Here is an 18329-nt window from a genome sequence, read left to right as displayed (position 1 = left end):
GCAGCTGGGTGTGGCATCTGTCGGGATTGCCAGGAGTTATGCTGTTGATGCAGCTCATCAGGAAGTGTCCCTGTCCTCTCCTTTCCATGGGCCTGCCTTTCATACCTCAACTAAAGAGAAGGACCACTCTTCAGCCAGGGTTACATCTGCACTGGTGTGATCACTTACTTGTTGTTCTGATTTCTAAGACATAGCTTCTGAGGGCTTAGCTAACAAAGATCCATATATCTTCTATTATAGGTACAGTTTTTTTTTTTAATTCTAGGATTTATTATTTAGACAATGTGTAAGGTTTTACAGACACTGAATCATTTGCAAGCAACAGTCAACCTGCAGCATATCTGTGATTTTCTTCCCCAACCTTAGATGAACCTTACTGATTTTCCTTGAACTTAAGACAAATCACAACTTGTACAAAGTTTTGTTTTTGATTTGGTATCAAAGTTCCTGTTGTTGTTGTTGAGGTGTTCAGTTGCTCAGTCGTGTCTGACTCTTTGTGACCCCATGGACTGCAGCAGGCCAGTCTTCCCTGTCCTTCGCTATCTTCCCGAGTTTGCTCAAACTCACGTCCATCGAGTCAGTGATGCCATCCAACCATCTCATCCTCTGTCATCCCCTTCTCCTCCTGCCGAGAAGGGGACGACATGCTATGCTAGAGTAAATATGCTAGAGTTTGACCTATGGCTTGTTGCTAAGTCGCTTCAGTTGTGTCCGACCCTGTGTGACCCCAGAGCTGGTAGCCCACCAGGCTCCCCCGTCCCTGGGATTCTCCAGGCAAGAACACTGGAGTGGGTTGCCATTTCCTTCTCCAATGCATGAAAGCAAAAAGTGAAAGTGAAGCCGCTCAGTCCTGTCTGACCCTCAGTGACCCCATGAACTACAGCCTTCCAGGCTCCTCCATCCATGGGATTTTCCAGGCAAGAGTACTGGAGTGGGTTGCCATTGCCTTTTCTGACTCTTACCACTACGACCTATAGCTTAGTGGGTTCAAATAAAATCTGGCTTGAAGTGATTGCTGATATAGTTCTTTTAAATAAGTCTTTTGTTGTTATTTCTTTTTTAAATTTTTACAATGTTGTGTTTGGTTTTGTCGTACAACAATGCAAATCAGCCATAATTATTTGTATTTCACTTATAATAGCTACAAGAATAGTCATTTCTTCCCTACAAGGTGATGTTTTTAATCACTGGGATGTCATTAGGTAAAAACTTTGCTTCAATGGTGAGACCAGGGCTGGGTACCACGGACAGCGCCATAAAGACTTCAGCCAAAGACTCAGATGTTCCCAGCCTGCCCCAGCCAACTAGACTTTGTGTGCATGGGGAAGAGAACTTCCTTCTCTCTCTTTTTAACTGCTATATCCCTTGCAATTAGAACAACCTTCGATATGTAAAAGGTTGTTAATAATTATGTGCTGAATGAATTACCTGGTTGAGTTTTGAGTGCAAAATCTTGTGTTCCAATAGAGTATTTTCTTCAAATGTGAAAAGCCACAGAATTTTTGAAAACTTTCAAAGGTTTTAATTAAAGTGATCCTGGTGTGGAGCTGCTGAGAATTTTTTCATTATTTCTAGATTTTGTCTCCATCCCAGGTGCACCTGGGATGCAGTGATAAAAAAACAGTGACAAAATCCAGTGATAAATCCAGTGATTAAAAACAATTTAACTGCATATACCCAAAGCCTTTTCTAAACCTTTGCCTGGGGATACCAGCAAAGCACTGAACTGACCAAAAATCTGTTGGATGCTGCAATGTGGCTCAGAGGCAGATGCTAGATACAACTTTTTTGGGGGGCTTAGATACTATCCATGTGTGTAATCTGTATCCGCTTTTTTTTTTTTTTTTGGTGTAGATACTCTCCTGCTTTTGCGTGGGACATTTTCAGGCGGATCCATGGAGATTTTACTGTGCGATTCTCACTAATGTGTGTTTATAGTCTCTCTGCCATGGAGATTATAGGCAAATGGTGTTTAAACGCTCTCCTCATAGGTTATACAATTGCTGGTACTACATGGTGATTTGTTGTGATGTTGAAACCATTAGTTAGAACTGGACTTTTAGAAAAGGAGTCTTTGTGGAAAACATAATAATATCAGAAAATAAAGTCGGCTCCTTTGTGAGGCAGCTCCTATTATCTTTCCATTTCGAGAAGTCATTTTCAGCTCAAGCGTATCACCATGGTGATGTGTTTGCATTTCAACAAAACAAAGCTGAACCATAAACTAGAGCTCTGCATGTCTAGCTCCTGTCCTAGGATTTTTATTGCAGTATCTTTATTATTCAATGACATCTCCAACATCCCTGGCTAAAAATTACAGCAAATCAAGTTTCTCAGTCAGATACAACAATCTGGATCACTAATCTCAGAGTTATAAGAAATCGCATAAAAGCAAAAAGAAGAGTAGATGTTAGAGGGGGTAAAAAAATAAATAGCCCACAGATGAATGGAAATATACTTGTTCTCCAAAATAAGATTGTGGAAATAAACAAGCGTGGTAGGGCATCGTACTTAATGGGAATTGGGTGTGTGGCTTCGCCGTCTGAGGTCTGAAACAGGTAAACGCTGTCAGAATTGCTAGTATGTACATCCTCTCTCGAAGGAGCGCTCTTAGAACTGGCTTCCCAGTCTCCTGTGTGTGAAGCTTATTTTGCTTTTTGGAATAATTGCACATAATTTTTGACAACTAAAAGAACTCTACAGGAGGTGGGGTTTGAGTTCCTCAAAAATTCCTACACTTAGCACCAGCCAGCGGGATGCGGGAAGTAGTTGTGCATAGTGTCATTTGCATATGGAGAAAGAAGGACCACATCATCTAATCCACACAGTGAGAAAACAGGAGTTGGACAGATACATACAAGTATTCTATCACTTCTGCCCCAATATTGTATCAAACCATCTCTTCCCAAATAACAGTTTTGTTAGCCTAAGAACACATTAACTCAGTCAGATCTGGGCTCTCACAAAGCTTTATGGTAACTGCTCTGCTTACTGGTAAATAAGCAATGGGATTTTTGCCTAGCAACCCCGCCATGGAAACACAGCTTGACTCGATAAGTGGCAGGGGAATTGGGAGGGGCAAGGAACACAAGGGCGGTGCCTTTTAGGGACTCTCTGCAGCTGGTTCCTGACACCCCAAACATTATCTGCAATTCTTGTCAGTTTCAGAAGGATGATGAAAAAAGCTGGGCGGGGGCGGAGGGGGGTGGGGAAACTAACTGAAAGGCAAACAGAAAAGCTTCCAAGATTGTGAGCTGAGACTGTCTGAGGGCTCAATCCTGGGCCAGCACAGAAGAACCAAGAGAAAATGAGGACTTGTTTCTTATTGAAAAAGGAGGTCATCATATGAGACAACATATCCAGGAAGGGAAACCCAGCAGCGACCACCTGACCACCCGAAGCTAGACAGAGATTATCTTAAAATCAGATGTGAGGGAATGTTCCTCCATAGCAGAGGGCAGCGTTCAGTGTGGGACTGCCCACATCTAAGGAAAGACTCGAACTTTTCCATCAGACATGATTGGCAGCAGTCATCAAGCATTTAGCGGGCACTGAGCTTTCACACACTTATTTAATCTTCCAAACACTCCTGTGAGGTGGACTCTCTTATCTCCATTTTTAGAGGAAGAAACTGATGCCCAGAGAAGTTGAGAAACCTGGTCCCTCAGTCACTTAGCAGTGGGGATGGAGTGTGTGTCTGGCAGGCTGCCCCGAGACTCCAACTTCTTAAGCACCATTTTACAATAGTGGCGAATGGGTGCAGAGCTCGCGGGGATGAGAAGCCCACAGGTCACTGCATGACGCGTTTGTGGTTCCATCGTGGAAGCTGCAGTTGAAAATGCTCAATTAGGGCAACTCTTTTCTTAAGTGTCTAGAGGACAGCATAAATGTGGGTCTCCAGAATAACAGATACTATCAAAACCTTATGCCCATACCCCTTCCTTTTATAGTGAAGTACGGGTACACACAATTTCATACGCCTACACACACACTCAAGACACTTGATTTTGTAAGTCCCTGAAATACCCTGATGATTTAAGCCTCCGGGGATTTGCTGAGCATCACCCTAGGATGTCTGGAGGAAGTGGTCCAGGGACACGTTGGTTGGCTTGGGCAGTGAGCAGTGGTGAAATGCTAACTTGCAGATAAACTCTCTGACAGATAATGCCATTAAGATGCCACGCTCTAGCCTCTGTTGCACACCTTCCTTTGCTACCAAACAAATGCTGCCCAGTGCCATCATCTCTTTTGCCCACCTCCTGGAGCCTGGGAATGGCTCCAGCTTCCCACGTACTTGCCACTCTCCTCTGCCAGCCTCAGCCTCATTTGGATTGCACTTGCGTTCACATCCTAATTTCTGACTTAACAAGTGTCTCGCAAACATTTAATTCACTTTAATTTCATTATGCATTTGAAGAGGACAATTTATTGAGGGGGAAAATGATGTTCTGTTGCCAGCAATTAGATTAACTTAATGATCTATGATAAAAATCTCCTTTTGGGCTTTGGCTTTTGTCTGTGTTTACAAACAAAAGTAGGCTAATAATAATAATAATGAAGTTCCTGGATTCTCAGAGGGGCCTTAACTGCCCCCTCCAAGTTCTACAAGATCTAATATGGTAATGCATGAAATGGGTAAAACAGTCTTTGTGGTTCTCAGGTAATTTGTCTTGTCACAGTACTTTCATTTGTGGGAAAAAATGTGTATGCAAAAATATCAATAAATTATCTTTTTTTTTTGATGGCTTTTCTGAGGAGATGGGAACTATATAACAGCATGGATCAATTTATTTTTTCCTGTTCCCACTTTGTATCCTGAGTACTTTCTTAGAAGTCAGAGAACTTGACTCCTTTTTATGAAGGATTATATTTCTTTAGCTTTTCCTATGAATATTTAGGGACTAGCTTTCCTGATGGCTCAGATGGTTAAAGAATCTGCCTACAATGTGGGAGACCCACATTCGATCCCTGAGTCAGGAGGATCCCCTGGAGGAGGGCATGGCAACCCACTCCAGGATTTTTGCCTGGAGAATCCCATGGACAGAGGAGCCTGGGGGGCTACAGTCCACGTGGTCACAAAGAGTCAGACATGACTTGGTGACTAACACTTTCATTTCGCTTATACTGATCTCAGTGCGGATTGAGATTTGTGCAGATAAATATTCTCCACTATAGCTCTTCTTTGCACTTACCTGCCCACAGTTCCACCATATTGAACACACCTGGGACTCAGGGCCCTCGGCAGGTGGGACTGATGTTTGTGAGGCTCGATTGCAGAGGACGGCAGCCTCCCACCACCTTTTCCCAGCTCTCATGTCCCTTGGCGTTTCCCAGAGAAGAAGAGGTGGTTCTGAGGTTTATCTCCGTAAGTCAGGAAGGAAGAGGGGAGTGGGAGGAAGAGAAAGAGGGTCATAACCAACCTTCCTGTCTTGGAGAACATGGTCATTTCCTGTCTGAGCTGCGTGGTCGGTCGTAAGAGAATCTCTCTTGGCCTGGAAAACCTGGCTGGGGTGTCCCTGCCGTGAGGAAAGGTTAGGATTTCCAGGACGGTGACAGGATCACCCAGTGACGAGGTTTTATTCTCAGCCTTCCTTACTCGAAGGGGAAACAGGGTGGCCTGTTCTTCATGGAGGTTAGTCCGGTTTCTTTCCTTACAGGAGCGCTCTGGCGACTCTGAACTGGTGAACTGTTGAGTAACTTGAAAAGCGGTTTCCATCCCTGCGTGCTGGACTGAGAGCTAATCACAGCTGCATTCTCCTCTCAGCTCTGCCTGATTAGCAGCATCTTATGCAAGCTCCTTTTGCATCCATAAAATGCGGTGTCTGAATGCCAAATGCACTCTGTACTCTGGACCTGCTCTGCCCTTTAATTCACTGGAAGGTGATGACTAGAAAATATTAATAGATCCCATGGTAGAGATTTCCATATCGATTCCTTGAATGTGTGCTTTTGCAGGGATTCAATCCAGGCAGTGTACACAGGTCCAGGCACCCTGGTGTTAAACAGACATTTATGAGACGCTGAGTTTTTGGTCAAGTAATGGTGCCAGGGTCCCCTGATGACAGTCTCCAATGGCAAACTGGGAGCTTTGAGAAGACCTTAGCAGGCTGTTCAGTTTGGAGGTGATGCCAGCGTTGTCTTGAGTGTCATTCAAGGGGACACCAGGGCCTCCAGTCTGCCTCTGGTACCCTGTAGGTGTGATTCTTTCGCCTTGATATCAGGGTCATTCCCGATCTAGGTGCATCTTCACCTCTTAACTACTGAATCCTTCAGAAGCTGACTTGAGGTGGAGCTTCTATTATTCGTTGTAGACACAGAGCCTGCCATTCAACACGGACTCCTGCCCTGTCCCTTGATGGTTATACAGCCAACAAACATGACGAGCACAGCACTCAAACACATGCGTTTTAAAAGAAGAATGTGATATAAATGTACTGCCTTGGCGGGGGGACAGGAAGGTGAAGAAGCACCCAGGCAGATAGTTGGAGTTCTGTCCCAAACGAGGGTGGGGTCAGGTCAGCTGTGTTTTTCTTTTCATCCTAACCTTCTGGTCTGTCTCAGGAGCCATTTTTTCCAGCATGTGCCCTTTGACTCAAGGGAAGCCGGGTGCAAATCCATCACCACCACTGTGGAAGGAACCCCCAAACCTGTGCCTCCTACAGAGGGTCAGTGAGAAATGTGAGAAACGTGAGAAACGGCGGCAAAAATGGCCTTTCTTGGGAAGCAGTCTCCTTTACACCAGTGAGGGGGTTAGAAAGTCAGCATTTGGGCTGCAGTCAGGGAACCACGCAAAGGACATTCAAGAGGTCTCTTGCCCAAGGACCACCGAGACCAGCTGAAAACTTTGGTCCTTACATTTTTCTAGGAGAGGGTCCACAGCTTTTATCAGATGCTCCCCAAGCTGCTCATGGACAAAGAAAGGTCCAAAGCCACTGACATTTTTTTTTTCTCTCTCTCTACCTCTTGTCTTCCGAATCCAGGGTGATGGAGCTGACTTCCCTGTCTTTCTTTCTCCTTTGCTCTTCTTTAGAAAAAGCAAGTGAGTCAGACCAAGATCCGGGTCATCTCAACCATCCTGTTCATCTTGGCCGGCTGTGTCGTGTTTGTGACAATCCCCGCCGTCATCTTCAAATACATTGAGGGGTGGACGGCCCTGGAGTCCATTTACTTTGTGGTGGTCACTCTCACCACGGTGGGCTTTGGTGATTTTGTGGCAGGTAAGCACTCTGGAATATCCCAGTCACTGGGGCCCTGGTGGGGAAAACATTTACTGTGGTCAGTGCTTTTCCAAACCATGAGAAAAGATGGAGGAACAAATGGAAAAGGCTCAGCATCACCACTGCTGGACACAGGCTTGTTCCAAACCTGCAGTCCTCTGTGAGGGAAACAGCAGCCGGCTGCTGCCTTGGGAGGAAGCCCGTCTCTCCCCTCCCCCACTCAGGAGGCAGGCTATCTCCCTCATCATATGAATTATTACTGAAATGAATTTCTCATTGGATTTTGGGCTTCTGAACTCTATTAAGGCTCCTTGCATCAACTGATAAAGGCTATATTAGCAAGTGGCAAAAATGAAGCTCTGGAGAGATGAATGTCGAGTTTAGTCTGCAGGGACCTGCAGATGAAGCTTCCTGATGCTGAGGGCAGAGTTACCATCCCTGGAAAAGTTGCTCCAGGCATGTCCGGATACAGGACTAAAGACCCAGGTGACCACCTGGAGTTGAAAACTGCCCCAAGGGAATTTAATATTATAATGGATCCTGCATGAATCTAGATAGACACAACAGCCTTCATTGTAAAAATAAATGCCAATGAATCGTGCTTAAGGAAGAAAAAGAAATCACCATCAAATTCTTCTAGGGACAGGGAGCTTAAAAACTGAAATGAAACCTGACGTTTTATGGGTATCGCTCTCCCAGGGTGGTGGGAAGGTAGGGATAGGAGGAGGAGGCCACCGATCTCTTTCCGGATGGATTAGTTCTAGGTGGTCAGACAAATGCTCAGTTTCTACTCCCAGAAGTGAACACTTGACTCAGTAACTCTGTCGCAACTCAATATATTTAAAGGGGCCAGGGATCCCCTCTTCTGGAATCTGGAAAAAGGGCAAATTCTGGAAAGGATGTTGAAGGTTGGCTGTCTCCATGGTAATTCTAAGGAAACAGACAACCGGAAGAGTAGTTTTGCAGCTATTCCAGCTAGGAAGGTGAAGACCGAAGTTGTCTTTGTAGAAACAGCAGTTTTAATGCTTTCTTCCTTTTGACTGTCTTAAGGACTAAGAACTTGCCAAGTCAGAGTAATTGAGAATTGCTTACACAGAGCCCGAGGCCTGGGGCCCCGCCCGCCTTGGCTTGTCCTCGATGCTCAGCTACTGAGCAGCTCCCCAGCTTGGGCAGGAGGTCGCTTGGTGCCACTTGATGAGAGGCCTGAAGCTCTGGACAGACAGACACACAGAGACAGGAGGACAGTACCTAGAGCGACTGTCCGGTCAACTCCTTAGCATTGTCCGTAGCTGCTCTGCGGGGAAACTCATTGAGGTTCCAACCCCAGCTGCTGTTTAGAGCTATTTCACCAACATCTTTAAGTTCCCGAAAGCATCGTCTGCTCTCTGCTGTTCTGCTCTGTGCTAACTCTGGCCTGTCTGGAGGACTGTCTTCTGGAGGACACGTGGGGCAAACCCTGCTCTCTAACCGGTTGCTCCGTTCAGTCTGTTAATCTGGGTCACAAATAGCACAGCCCGGGGAACAGGAGATTAAAAAAACTGCTTATGATTTAAGTTTATTATTTATCCTGATGAGCCACGATGGGCTGTGAGCGCTTAGCACACACCGGCACTTGGCCTGATGTTTACTTACCTGGAAAGGCCGTGACCTCCACAGTCACAGACATAGCATGGCTTTGTTCTTTTGTTTTTTAGAGATCTTTAGCGATGGAAGATTTTAATGAATCTAATGGCCAAGTGTATAGATAAATACAAAGAACTGTTAGAAAATTTTAAAGTCTATTTTGGTTGTAATTGGGTCAGAGAAAATGGACATGCTTTCCCATGGGTTCTGATAACAGTAACCAGTGTACATGTGAATATGTCTCCTGCAGAGTACCTTTCTTTTTAAAACATTTCTATTGGAATATAGTTGATTTACAATGTTGTGTTAGTGTCCCGTGTACAACAAAGCGATTCAGTCATACACATATATGTATCTATTCTTTTCCCATTCAGGTTATTACAGAATATTGAGCTGCATAGCACTGTTTCAATTCCCTTACCTACCGCTGATTACAGAACCGTATTTCCTTTGCCCCGTAGTCGCTGCAAACTTGGGTCTGTTATAATTCATGGCGCTGACTGCAACTGGACCAGGCCCTTCTAAGCTGCCGCTTCCATAGCTTACAGAGACCAATCTGAAGCACTGCTGCCTTGGAACCCTGGAAGTGTGTCAGAGCCTTTTTGGCAATACTCTGAGAGCAAAAGGGAAGGCTGTCCATCTTTTAAAAAGATACATTAACAAGAGCTGATGGTTGCTGTGATTTGACAAGGCATCAGCTTGGAAACAGAATCAGAACATCAATCACCATGCAGGATTAAGTGCTGGTTTATTTTGTAGCTGACACACTTTAGGACAGTCTAACAACCCACCAAGCATTTTGCAACCCTGACTGACAGCACCTGAATTCCAGGCCAGCAGCTGGTAAACTAACAGGCAGAAGGGTGTTGCCTGCCTTGTTTGCTAGCGCGCCCTAGTGACAGTCTTTTGTGGATGATGGTGACTGGTTGGTAAACATTTACTTTCAGAGAGCTCCCAGGAAAGAGTGGCAGAGTTCTGCCTAGTGCGGAGATGAAATGAACCTCAGAACTCACCTCATGCTGCAGAAAGTCCAACAGTACCCTAGAGAAAGCTAGGGAGAGGGGAAGAATTGCCTGAAAGGGAAAAGCAAGGCAGTTACACCAAACCAAGCGGGGTTTACCACAGAGCCCTCCAGCAAAGTTTGGAATTCTAATTTTCAGAAGTGGCGGTAGCTATGGAGACCTTGTGGGCTCCGTTGCAAACTGAGAAGTACCACAAGCCACAGAACCTGCCCAGCCGCCTTTGGGAGGTATTACTGATACCGTAAGAGCTCGGTGCAGAATCAGAGGTGCTACATGAGGTTACAACCACAACCCAGTGGGAAAGTCCAGGGTACAGTAATTACCAATCCATGGCTAATGTCGATTTTCTTAGAAATGGCCACGAGCTGGCTTCATTGGAAAATGACATCTCACAGACAGGTATTTCATGAAGTGTCTTCACTTTATGAGAAGGGGCTGGGCTTAGAATCTCTGTTGCTTGCTTACCTTGGGCAGGCCTGTAGAAGGTCTGGAATAAATAGGCTATTTACTTGGAATAAATGACTGGTCTTTTCAATGGAACAGCCAGTCAATGCAGTCAGGCAACTAGTCAACTTGGTTTGATGGATTTTTTTTACTATAATCCTATTTGTAAAATAAAGGGATTGAACTAGCTGGCCTTGAAGGTCCCTTTTTGTTCTCACACAGAGATTCTAATTGACTCGGTCTAATTGACCCTATGGATCAGCATTATGTAAACACCATCCTCTGGTCAGCCTTAAATCACTATTGGCTGGGTCCAAGTCTCAGGGATACCATCAAGTCTAATTTTACTTCCACACACATACTTCTCTCTTGGTAAATGCGTATGTGCTTGAGGAGGAAATGGTGTCAAGAGTTCCAAACCATTTGGGATTATTTAATGGTATTTTGTTTTTATTAAATTTAAGGCAGTTTAAGAAAAACTTGACAAAATCAACTATACCCCAATAAGAAAAAAAAGCAAAAACAAAAACACAAAACTTGAAACTGGGCCTGCTCTGTTGTCCTCTAATTCACGCCATTCATTGTCAAGCTCAAGTTTAAACTGGATGGATCAGGCTCGTCACTGATTTTTTTTTTATTTTTTGTTATTATGTATTGTGCGTTAAGGGCTTCCCTGGTAGCTCAGCTAGTAAAGAATCGGCCTGCAAGGCAGGAGACCCCAGTTCGATTCCTGGGTTGGGAAAATCCTCTGGAGAAGGGATAGGCTACCCATTCCATGGACAGAGGAGCCTGGCGGGCTACAGTCCACGGGGTTGCAAAGAGTCGAACAAGATTGAGCAACTAATCACAGCACATGATGTATGGAGATTATTGGTCAAGATTCAAAATAAGTGAAGCCACAGGCCAGGCTCCTTTGGGGAAGAGACATGACATTTCCTTGCCCTCCCACCCTGTCACATCGAGTATACAGCAGGCCGAGCAGCTGAGCGTTGGATGGTGATGCGACCGCAGCTCTGCTACACGGACTGGGATGTGTTTGCTCTGCGACGACTGTTTGCCAGACCCTCCTTAAAGTAACGCTTGGTTGTTTGCAGGGGGAAACGCTGGCATCAATTACCGGGAGTGGTATAAGCCCCTGGTGTGGTTTTGGATCCTTGTTGGCCTTGCCTACTTTGCAGCTGTCCTCAGCATGATCGGAGATTGGCTACGCGTTTTATCCAAAAAGACAAAAGAAGAGGTAGGATTCCGTCCAGATTCTCTGAATGTTCCTGAGGTCAGAAACATTGGCACCCCACTCCAGTACTCTTGCCTGGAAAATCCCATGGATGGAGGAGCCTGGTGGGCTGCAGTCCATGGGGTCGCTAAGAGTTGGGCACGACTGAGCAAATTCACTTTCACTTTTCACTTTCATGCATTGGAGAAGGAAATGGCAACCCACTCCAATGTTCTTGCCTGGAGAATCCAAGGGACGGGGGAGCCTGGTGGGCTGTCGTCTATGGGGTCGCACAGAGTCGGACACGACTGAAGTGACTTAGCAGCAGCAGCAGTAGCAGCATTCTATGGGCTAGACTATCTCCTACTAAGTGGAGGCCTCCTAGATGTCCTTGTTTTGAATCCTTGAATGATTTTAAATGCCACGTTAAATTGGATAGCAGTTATTTCTGGATTCTTTTTTAGCAGGTGAGAAAAATCTGGTGACTCACTTACCAGCCCACAGCTCCTGGAAAAACTAGTAAACGGCAACTTATTTTTAAAAAAGGAAGTGAAAAAAAACATACCCAGACATAGTCAGCATAGGTAGACTGCAGTTGGGGGAGGTGTACAATTGCCCCCAATCAGCAAATGTGTGCATTTTTCTCAATTCCATATGAGACTGAAGTTATTGAACTGTGGCCGGCCGTGGGGGGTGAACTCACGGGGTCCCTTTCACTCATGTCCCCTCCGGGTTGTCAGATCTGTAGAAACAAATATATGTCTGTGGCCAGGGGCACACACACAACAGCCCTTCCTTCCTCAAATAAATGTGCATGGAAGCCTACACACAGGCAAGAAAAGGAATGGCTACAGAGCAAAGGTAGATTTTGTAATTAAAAAAAAAATGTCCATGTAGTTCTTTTGGAAAGAGAGGAAAAGAAATAAGAAAGAAGAAGGGTAAAGAGAAGCAAAGCAGTAAAGAAAGGAAACGAGATAAAACCTAAAGAAACGGCGGGACAGCCTGTTTAAGGGCGACTGTTCCCTGCCCAGGGTGCAGACATTCTGAGCGGAGGGTCCTGGGAGAGCCTCCTTAGATGGCACCATCTCCCACACCATTCCTGGGGGCAGAGGTTTAATTTTCCTGGCTTGCAGAAGCAGTATCAATGCACTCTCTAGTCTGATTCCCCAGAGAGCTAACTGACCTGCTGAAAATCAGCCGTAACAAAAGAGAACACTCAACAACATAAATATTGACATTTCTCAATGCAAAAGTCCGAGTTACTCCTCTGCATAGGAAAGCATGAATCTTGTACTAACAGTCCTGCTGAAATAAAGCCCAGAGAGTTGGTCTTGACCCTCATGCAAGACTTTGCTCTGAGAAAGCACACGTTCTGTGGGCTTTGGCAGAAGATGCCCCCTTCCTGCACCCTGAGCAGGGAAACTTGGTTATCAGGTACCCTGTGTGGGGGTGGGAGGGTGGTCTTAAACCAGCGCAAGCCGGATAGCACAAGGTCATAGACAGCACCGCCTAGATATGGGGTGACACAGGACTTTCCTTTTTAGAACTAGGTCATTTCCAGGCTAATGGGGACGGGTGGAGCACTCTAACCCAGACAGACGTCTTGGAGGGACAGGGCAGGGCAGAGGACCCGCTGGATACCTGCTTTGTGCCCAGGGCCGAGCTAGGTGCCCGGCTACCTCACATAACAGGAAAAGCTCTGAGCTAGACACAACTGCCTCCAGTTATGCAGCAGGAATGAAGCCGGACCACGGAAGGGTGAACCCAACAGACGCTAAGTCAGGTCCGTCCGCTTCCCCTTCCGTCCCCGAATCCAGGTGTCCGGCGGCGGTCGGGTTGCCCAGCACGTGCGCCTCTGGGAGGCACCTTAGTCCCGAGCGGGAAGGGCGAGGGTGGAAGTAGCCTCTCCTCCCCTTGGCTGGGCGGACGCAAAGCCACCGCCTCCGGGCCTCATTCCCACGAGGACCCCCGAGGGCTGCGGGCACGGGAGGGTGGTGGCGATGGGGGGTTGGTGGCAATGGAGTGTCGTGGCGCTGGGGGGTGGGGGCGATGAAGGGGTGCGTGCGATGAAGCGGTGGGTGCGATGGGGGGGGGGTGCGATGGGGGGTGGGTGCGAGGGGGGTGGAGGCGGGTGCCCGGGCGCTGGGGGCGATGGGGGTGGCGGCGATGGGGGTGGGCAGTGGCGGGCGCCTGCTCGCAGGGCGTGGGGCGGGGGACGGTGTCTCAGCGCCCTGTGGTCGCCCCGTCTCTCCGCCAGGTGGGCGAGATCAAGGCGCACGCGGCCGAGTGGAAGGCCAACGTGACGGCCGAGTTCCGGGAGACGCGGCGGCGGCTGAGCGTGGAGATCCACGACAAGCTGCAGCGCGCCGCCACCATCCGCAGCATGGAGCGCCGGCGCCTGGGCCTGGACCAGCGGGCTCACTCACTCGACATGCTCTCGCCGGAGAAGCGCTCGGTGTTCGCCGCGCTCGACGCGGGCCGCTGCAAGGCCTCGTCCCAGGAGAGCATCGACCACCGGCCCAACAACCTACGGCTGCAGGCGTCGGAGCCGCTGCAGAAGCGCGGGCAGGGCGCCTCCGAGGATAACATCGTCAACAAGCTGGGCTCCGCCTCCAGGCTCACCAAGAGGAAGAACCGGGACCTCCGCAAGGCCCTGCCCGAGGATGTGCACAGGATCTACAGGACCCTCCGCCACTACTCCCTGGACGAGGAGAAGAAGGAGGACACGGAGAAGGGGTGCAACTCGGACCACTCCAGCACCGCCGTGCTCACCGACTGCGCCCAGCCGCCGGCCGGCGCGGGGGACGGCGTGGGCCCCGCCGACGCCAAAGACGCGGAGCGCGACAGCAGCGCGCTGCTAGAAGCCAGAAACTAAGCGGGAAGGACGCACTGGACGTGACCCAGCCTTGTCTTTTGTTTGTTTGTTTTTAAATATATTCACCCTGAGACACGTGCCTTAAAACAAGACTTCTCGTTAGTCAGAAATTACATAGCATCGAAGAAGATATTTCACTGTGCCATAAACGACCGAGAAAGCTCGCTCTGCCAAAAGGGAATCAAAAGAACAAGGACTTGCCTTTTGATCACAGCCGCAGGACACCCAGGGCGCCTTCGCGGGCGCGGGAGGTCACGGCTGCCGAGGTCCAGGGCACGTGCCGGCCATGGATGCGGTGGCCCCGGGCAGCGCCACCGCGCTCCGGAGGGCGCGAAAGGGCAGCTATTCGTAGACCAGCCGTCTGAAAGGAACAGGTGTGTCTTTTGAAGGAAGTCGTTTCCTGAACCCACTGTCAGGAATGTGTGCACGCACGCACAAGGGGACTGGACTGGGAGGTGGACTGGTCCTTGTCACTTAGGGTCGGAGCGGACATGTTGGAATGTTGCTCTGAGCTCCGATTTTGAGACAAAAGCGTTCAGTGCATCCCTAGTCTTTTCTAAGCTCCAGATGAACGTCCCTGGGACCCGAGAGCACCTAGAATTTGTTGGAAGCAGATGAGAGCACACGTATCAAAAGGTGCAATTGCTTTCCTCATTACAAGAGAAAAAAAAAAAAGTCACATCACACTGTGGATATCACCTTAACCAATGACAGAAGCCTGCTGAATTTTGTCTTTCTCACAGGTAGTCCAATCGGACTCGCAAGCATTGGTGAACACTCAACCTCAGCCGCTGCGTGGTGACAGGCAAAAACCAAACCTCAGTGCACGGTGCGCTGAAAAGGCACCAAAAGGGTGCAACGGTGAAAACAAACTGGTTTTGAAATGTTCATGTTCACTTTTCTAGTGGAACTTGTTACAATTGGTTTTGATAAAAAGGGGGAAAATACCAAAACTATTGCCTTGCATGATGCCAGTGGCTTACTGTCCTGTCTAGCTAATCCTAAATGTTTGTAAACATAGACATCCTGCATGTCTGAGACATACCAAGGAGGACCATGGCATCGTTCCTTCTCAGGGCTTCTCGTCCCTTTGGGTGTCTTAGGGTAGACAGAGTGACACCAGGTCCTATCCTGCTATTTGCAAACAAAAGGAAAAGGAATCCCTCAAACCAACCCTTGTACGAGAAGATTGAATTGTTTTCATTGCTTGCAGCTTAAGTGCCATTACTGCCATTTTTTTTTAAAATAATACTTAAAAGAAGTATTTGAAAGACTTCGCTTTTATGTTTGGGTGTTCCTTTATTCTGAAAGTATCACTGCTTTTCCTTGATCATTTCTTCACTTGTACCTGCTAGCCACTAAAGTTACAATGCTACTGTGATTGATTGTTTCTAGGAGAACAGTAACCAGCACGTGGTGATAATTATGATTTTTTTTTTTCACGAGATTAGAACACCCGGTGAAGGAAAGTGGGGGTCTGACTGGTCATAGGTTTGAGGAGGAAGACTCTAAGTGGATTTTTAGCAGCAAGGAAAGAGTACGTACTACGCCAAGTATCCCACGTGTGCCTCAGCCTTTTTCAGAGTTGGCTGGCTGTTATCCTGGTTCAAACCTAGCTATTTGTGCCACACACTTCAGTGTTTGGACCTGGCAACACCTGGAAGTTGCTGCTTATGGGCCTCCTGGGCTCAGTACCACTGTTTGGGGATGTCACATAGCTAACACGCAGGGTGGATTTGTCAAAAGGTCACAGACTGGCAGAGACTTCCAGAAACCATCTAATGCTTTTCTGACTTCCAGGGAAAAATGATAGCCACTGCATCCTCGACTGCTTCAGCCAAGGCAGACCTCTTGCTGCTATTTCCCCCAAATGCACAGCTCTCCTTTGTCTAGAGCACCCGCATCCCCCGTGTGCCTCACCGCACCCCCCCCACCACCCCGCCCCCAACCATTGTAAGCTCTGATTAAAGCACTGGCATCACTTTTGGGAAGGAGCCAAATAAGAATCAAGTCCCCCCTGCCCCATCCAAGGTATGTTTGGATTAATGCTGCCACAGGGCTGTGGCTCACTGGTGACATCCTGTGTCCACAGAGTAACAGACAGACGCTTGGGCAACGATGTATATGCAGGGATGGGCCTTGGTTCTTACTACGGGAGTCATTCCAGCCTGACAAAGTGTGTGCTAAGGAATTAGTAGGTAACTGGGCTTCCCTGGTGGCTCATACAGTAAAGAATCCGCTTGCACTGTGGGAGACCTGGATTCGATCCCTGGGTTGGGAAGATCCCCTGGAGGAGGGCCTGGCAACCCACTCTATTATTCTTGCCTAGAGAATCCCATGGACAGAGGAGCCTGGTGGGCTACAGTCCATGGCGTCGCAGAGAGTCCAAGCAAAGCACAGCACAGCACGGGGAACTGGGACTTTCTTATTCTGACAAGTTGAAAGCTTCCTGATTAAACTGTCCAGGGATCTCATTCATTTGGGTTTCTACCCTGTTACTCGATACCTTCTTTATAATAGTGGGTTAAAATTCTAGACTCTACAGGCAGAGCTGGCCAAGAGGCTTCCTTGTCGTTTATCCAGTGACGCCCATGGGCCAGGCACTAGATGAGGCACTTTAGGGGCGTGGGCTCACTGAACCGCCCCAGCAACGCTCTGCGGGAAGTGTTTGCAAACCCATTGTACACGTGATGACACAGAGGCTCAGGGAAGCCAAGTGAGTAACTGACCTAAGAGCACACAGCAAGAAGGCGGCAGAGCTAGTCATCAAAGTCTATTTGACCAAAGTCTGCTTTTGACTTGGCGGCAGTGTCCATGCCATGCACCTTGTGAGTGTGTGTCTGTGTGTGCGCGTGCATGTGTGTCTTTCTGGTTTCCTGGACATGGCATACAGAGGGAGGGGAAAGCTCTTTACTGCCAAGATGCGATGAGGTCTTTGTGAACACGGCCTAACACGTTGTCCTTACAGATGATCATTGTACATTATTTTGGTTTTGGTTTTGGGAATGCGCCTCCTGGCACCCTTTCTGTACTGTTAAAAATGCCCTTTGAAGACACCCTTTTGCACTTTACTTGCTTGTCCTGCAGGAACTCGGCACACAGGTGGAATAAAACAGTTCAAAACTCTAAGCTGCACACTCTACCAAATGGAACCACACTCTACCATACACCAGATGTTGGTATATGTGTGTGTAGACACTCAGTTGCGCTGATTTTTTACCACTGAGTCCCCTGGTAAGCCCAGACCCTCGGCCAGACAAGTCAGGTCCCAGTCACACAGATGGAGCGAGAATAGCCCTTGCCTGGGAGTTTCCCGAGTACAGATGGGACTGAGGCCCTGACGAATACAATCAAAGAAGAGCCCTCTCTTTGTGGAGATTGATCCATTAGACATGTGGGCACAGTGTCCGACAAGCTGTAGCCTACTCTCCGGGCTTCCCAGGCAGCGCTAGTGGTAAAGAGCCCATCTGCCAGTGCAGGAGACACAAGAGATGCAAGTTCCATCCCTGGGTTGGGAAGATCCCCTGGAGGAGGGCATGGCCACTCACTCCAGGATTCTTGCCTGGAGAATTCCATGGGCTACAGTCCCTAGGATCACAAAGAGTCAAGAGGCACTGAATCGACTTAGCATGTATGCACGCATGCAACCTACTCTCCAGAGGAGAGGCTGGGAGGGCATCCAGGGGTTGGGCTCCACTTCATGTGTACAAACTGAGATTTGGGAAGAGGAGGCCAGTTGTTTTGGAGTTGTTTGAAAGCTACCTTTTAAAAATGGGGTCCAGTAACACGGGAATTCACGTGGATAAGGCAAACTTGCTACAAATCCTACACACACATCAGAACAGCCCTGCCTTGCCCGCACTTCCCACCCCACCATAAACCTGGAGAAAACATTTTGATTTTGCACATGGATAGACCACAGGGACAGTGACTTT

General features: G+C 47.9%; 1 protein-coding gene across 1 annotated transcript in view; it reads left to right on the top strand.

Annotated features, from left to right (window-relative positions):
• Positions 1–15650, top strand: part of KCNK10 (potassium two pore domain channel subfamily K member 10) — a 149436-nt gene extending 133786 nt beyond the window's left edge. The window contains exons 5-7 of the mRNA XM_055538832.1: positions 7031–7217; positions 11401–11543; positions 13777–15650. Of these exons, the coding sequence (XP_055394807.1) occupies positions 7031–7217; positions 11401–11543; positions 13777–14394 (948 nt within the window). The 3' untranslated portion in view covers positions 14395–15650. The remainder of the gene's footprint in view (positions 1–7030; positions 7218–11400; positions 11544–13776) is intronic.
• The last annotated feature ends 2679 nt before the right edge of the window (positions 15651–18329 follow it).

The sequence above is a fragment of the Bubalus kerabau genome, chromosome 10, assembly GCF_029407905.1.
Source record: "Bubalus kerabau isolate K-KA32 ecotype Philippines breed swamp buffalo chromosome 10, PCC_UOA_SB_1v2, whole genome shotgun sequence".
Classification (NCBI taxonomy): domain Eukaryota; kingdom Metazoa; phylum Chordata; class Mammalia; order Artiodactyla; family Bovidae; genus Bubalus; species Bubalus kerabau.
This window is presented reverse-complemented; position numbering and strand designations above follow the sequence as displayed.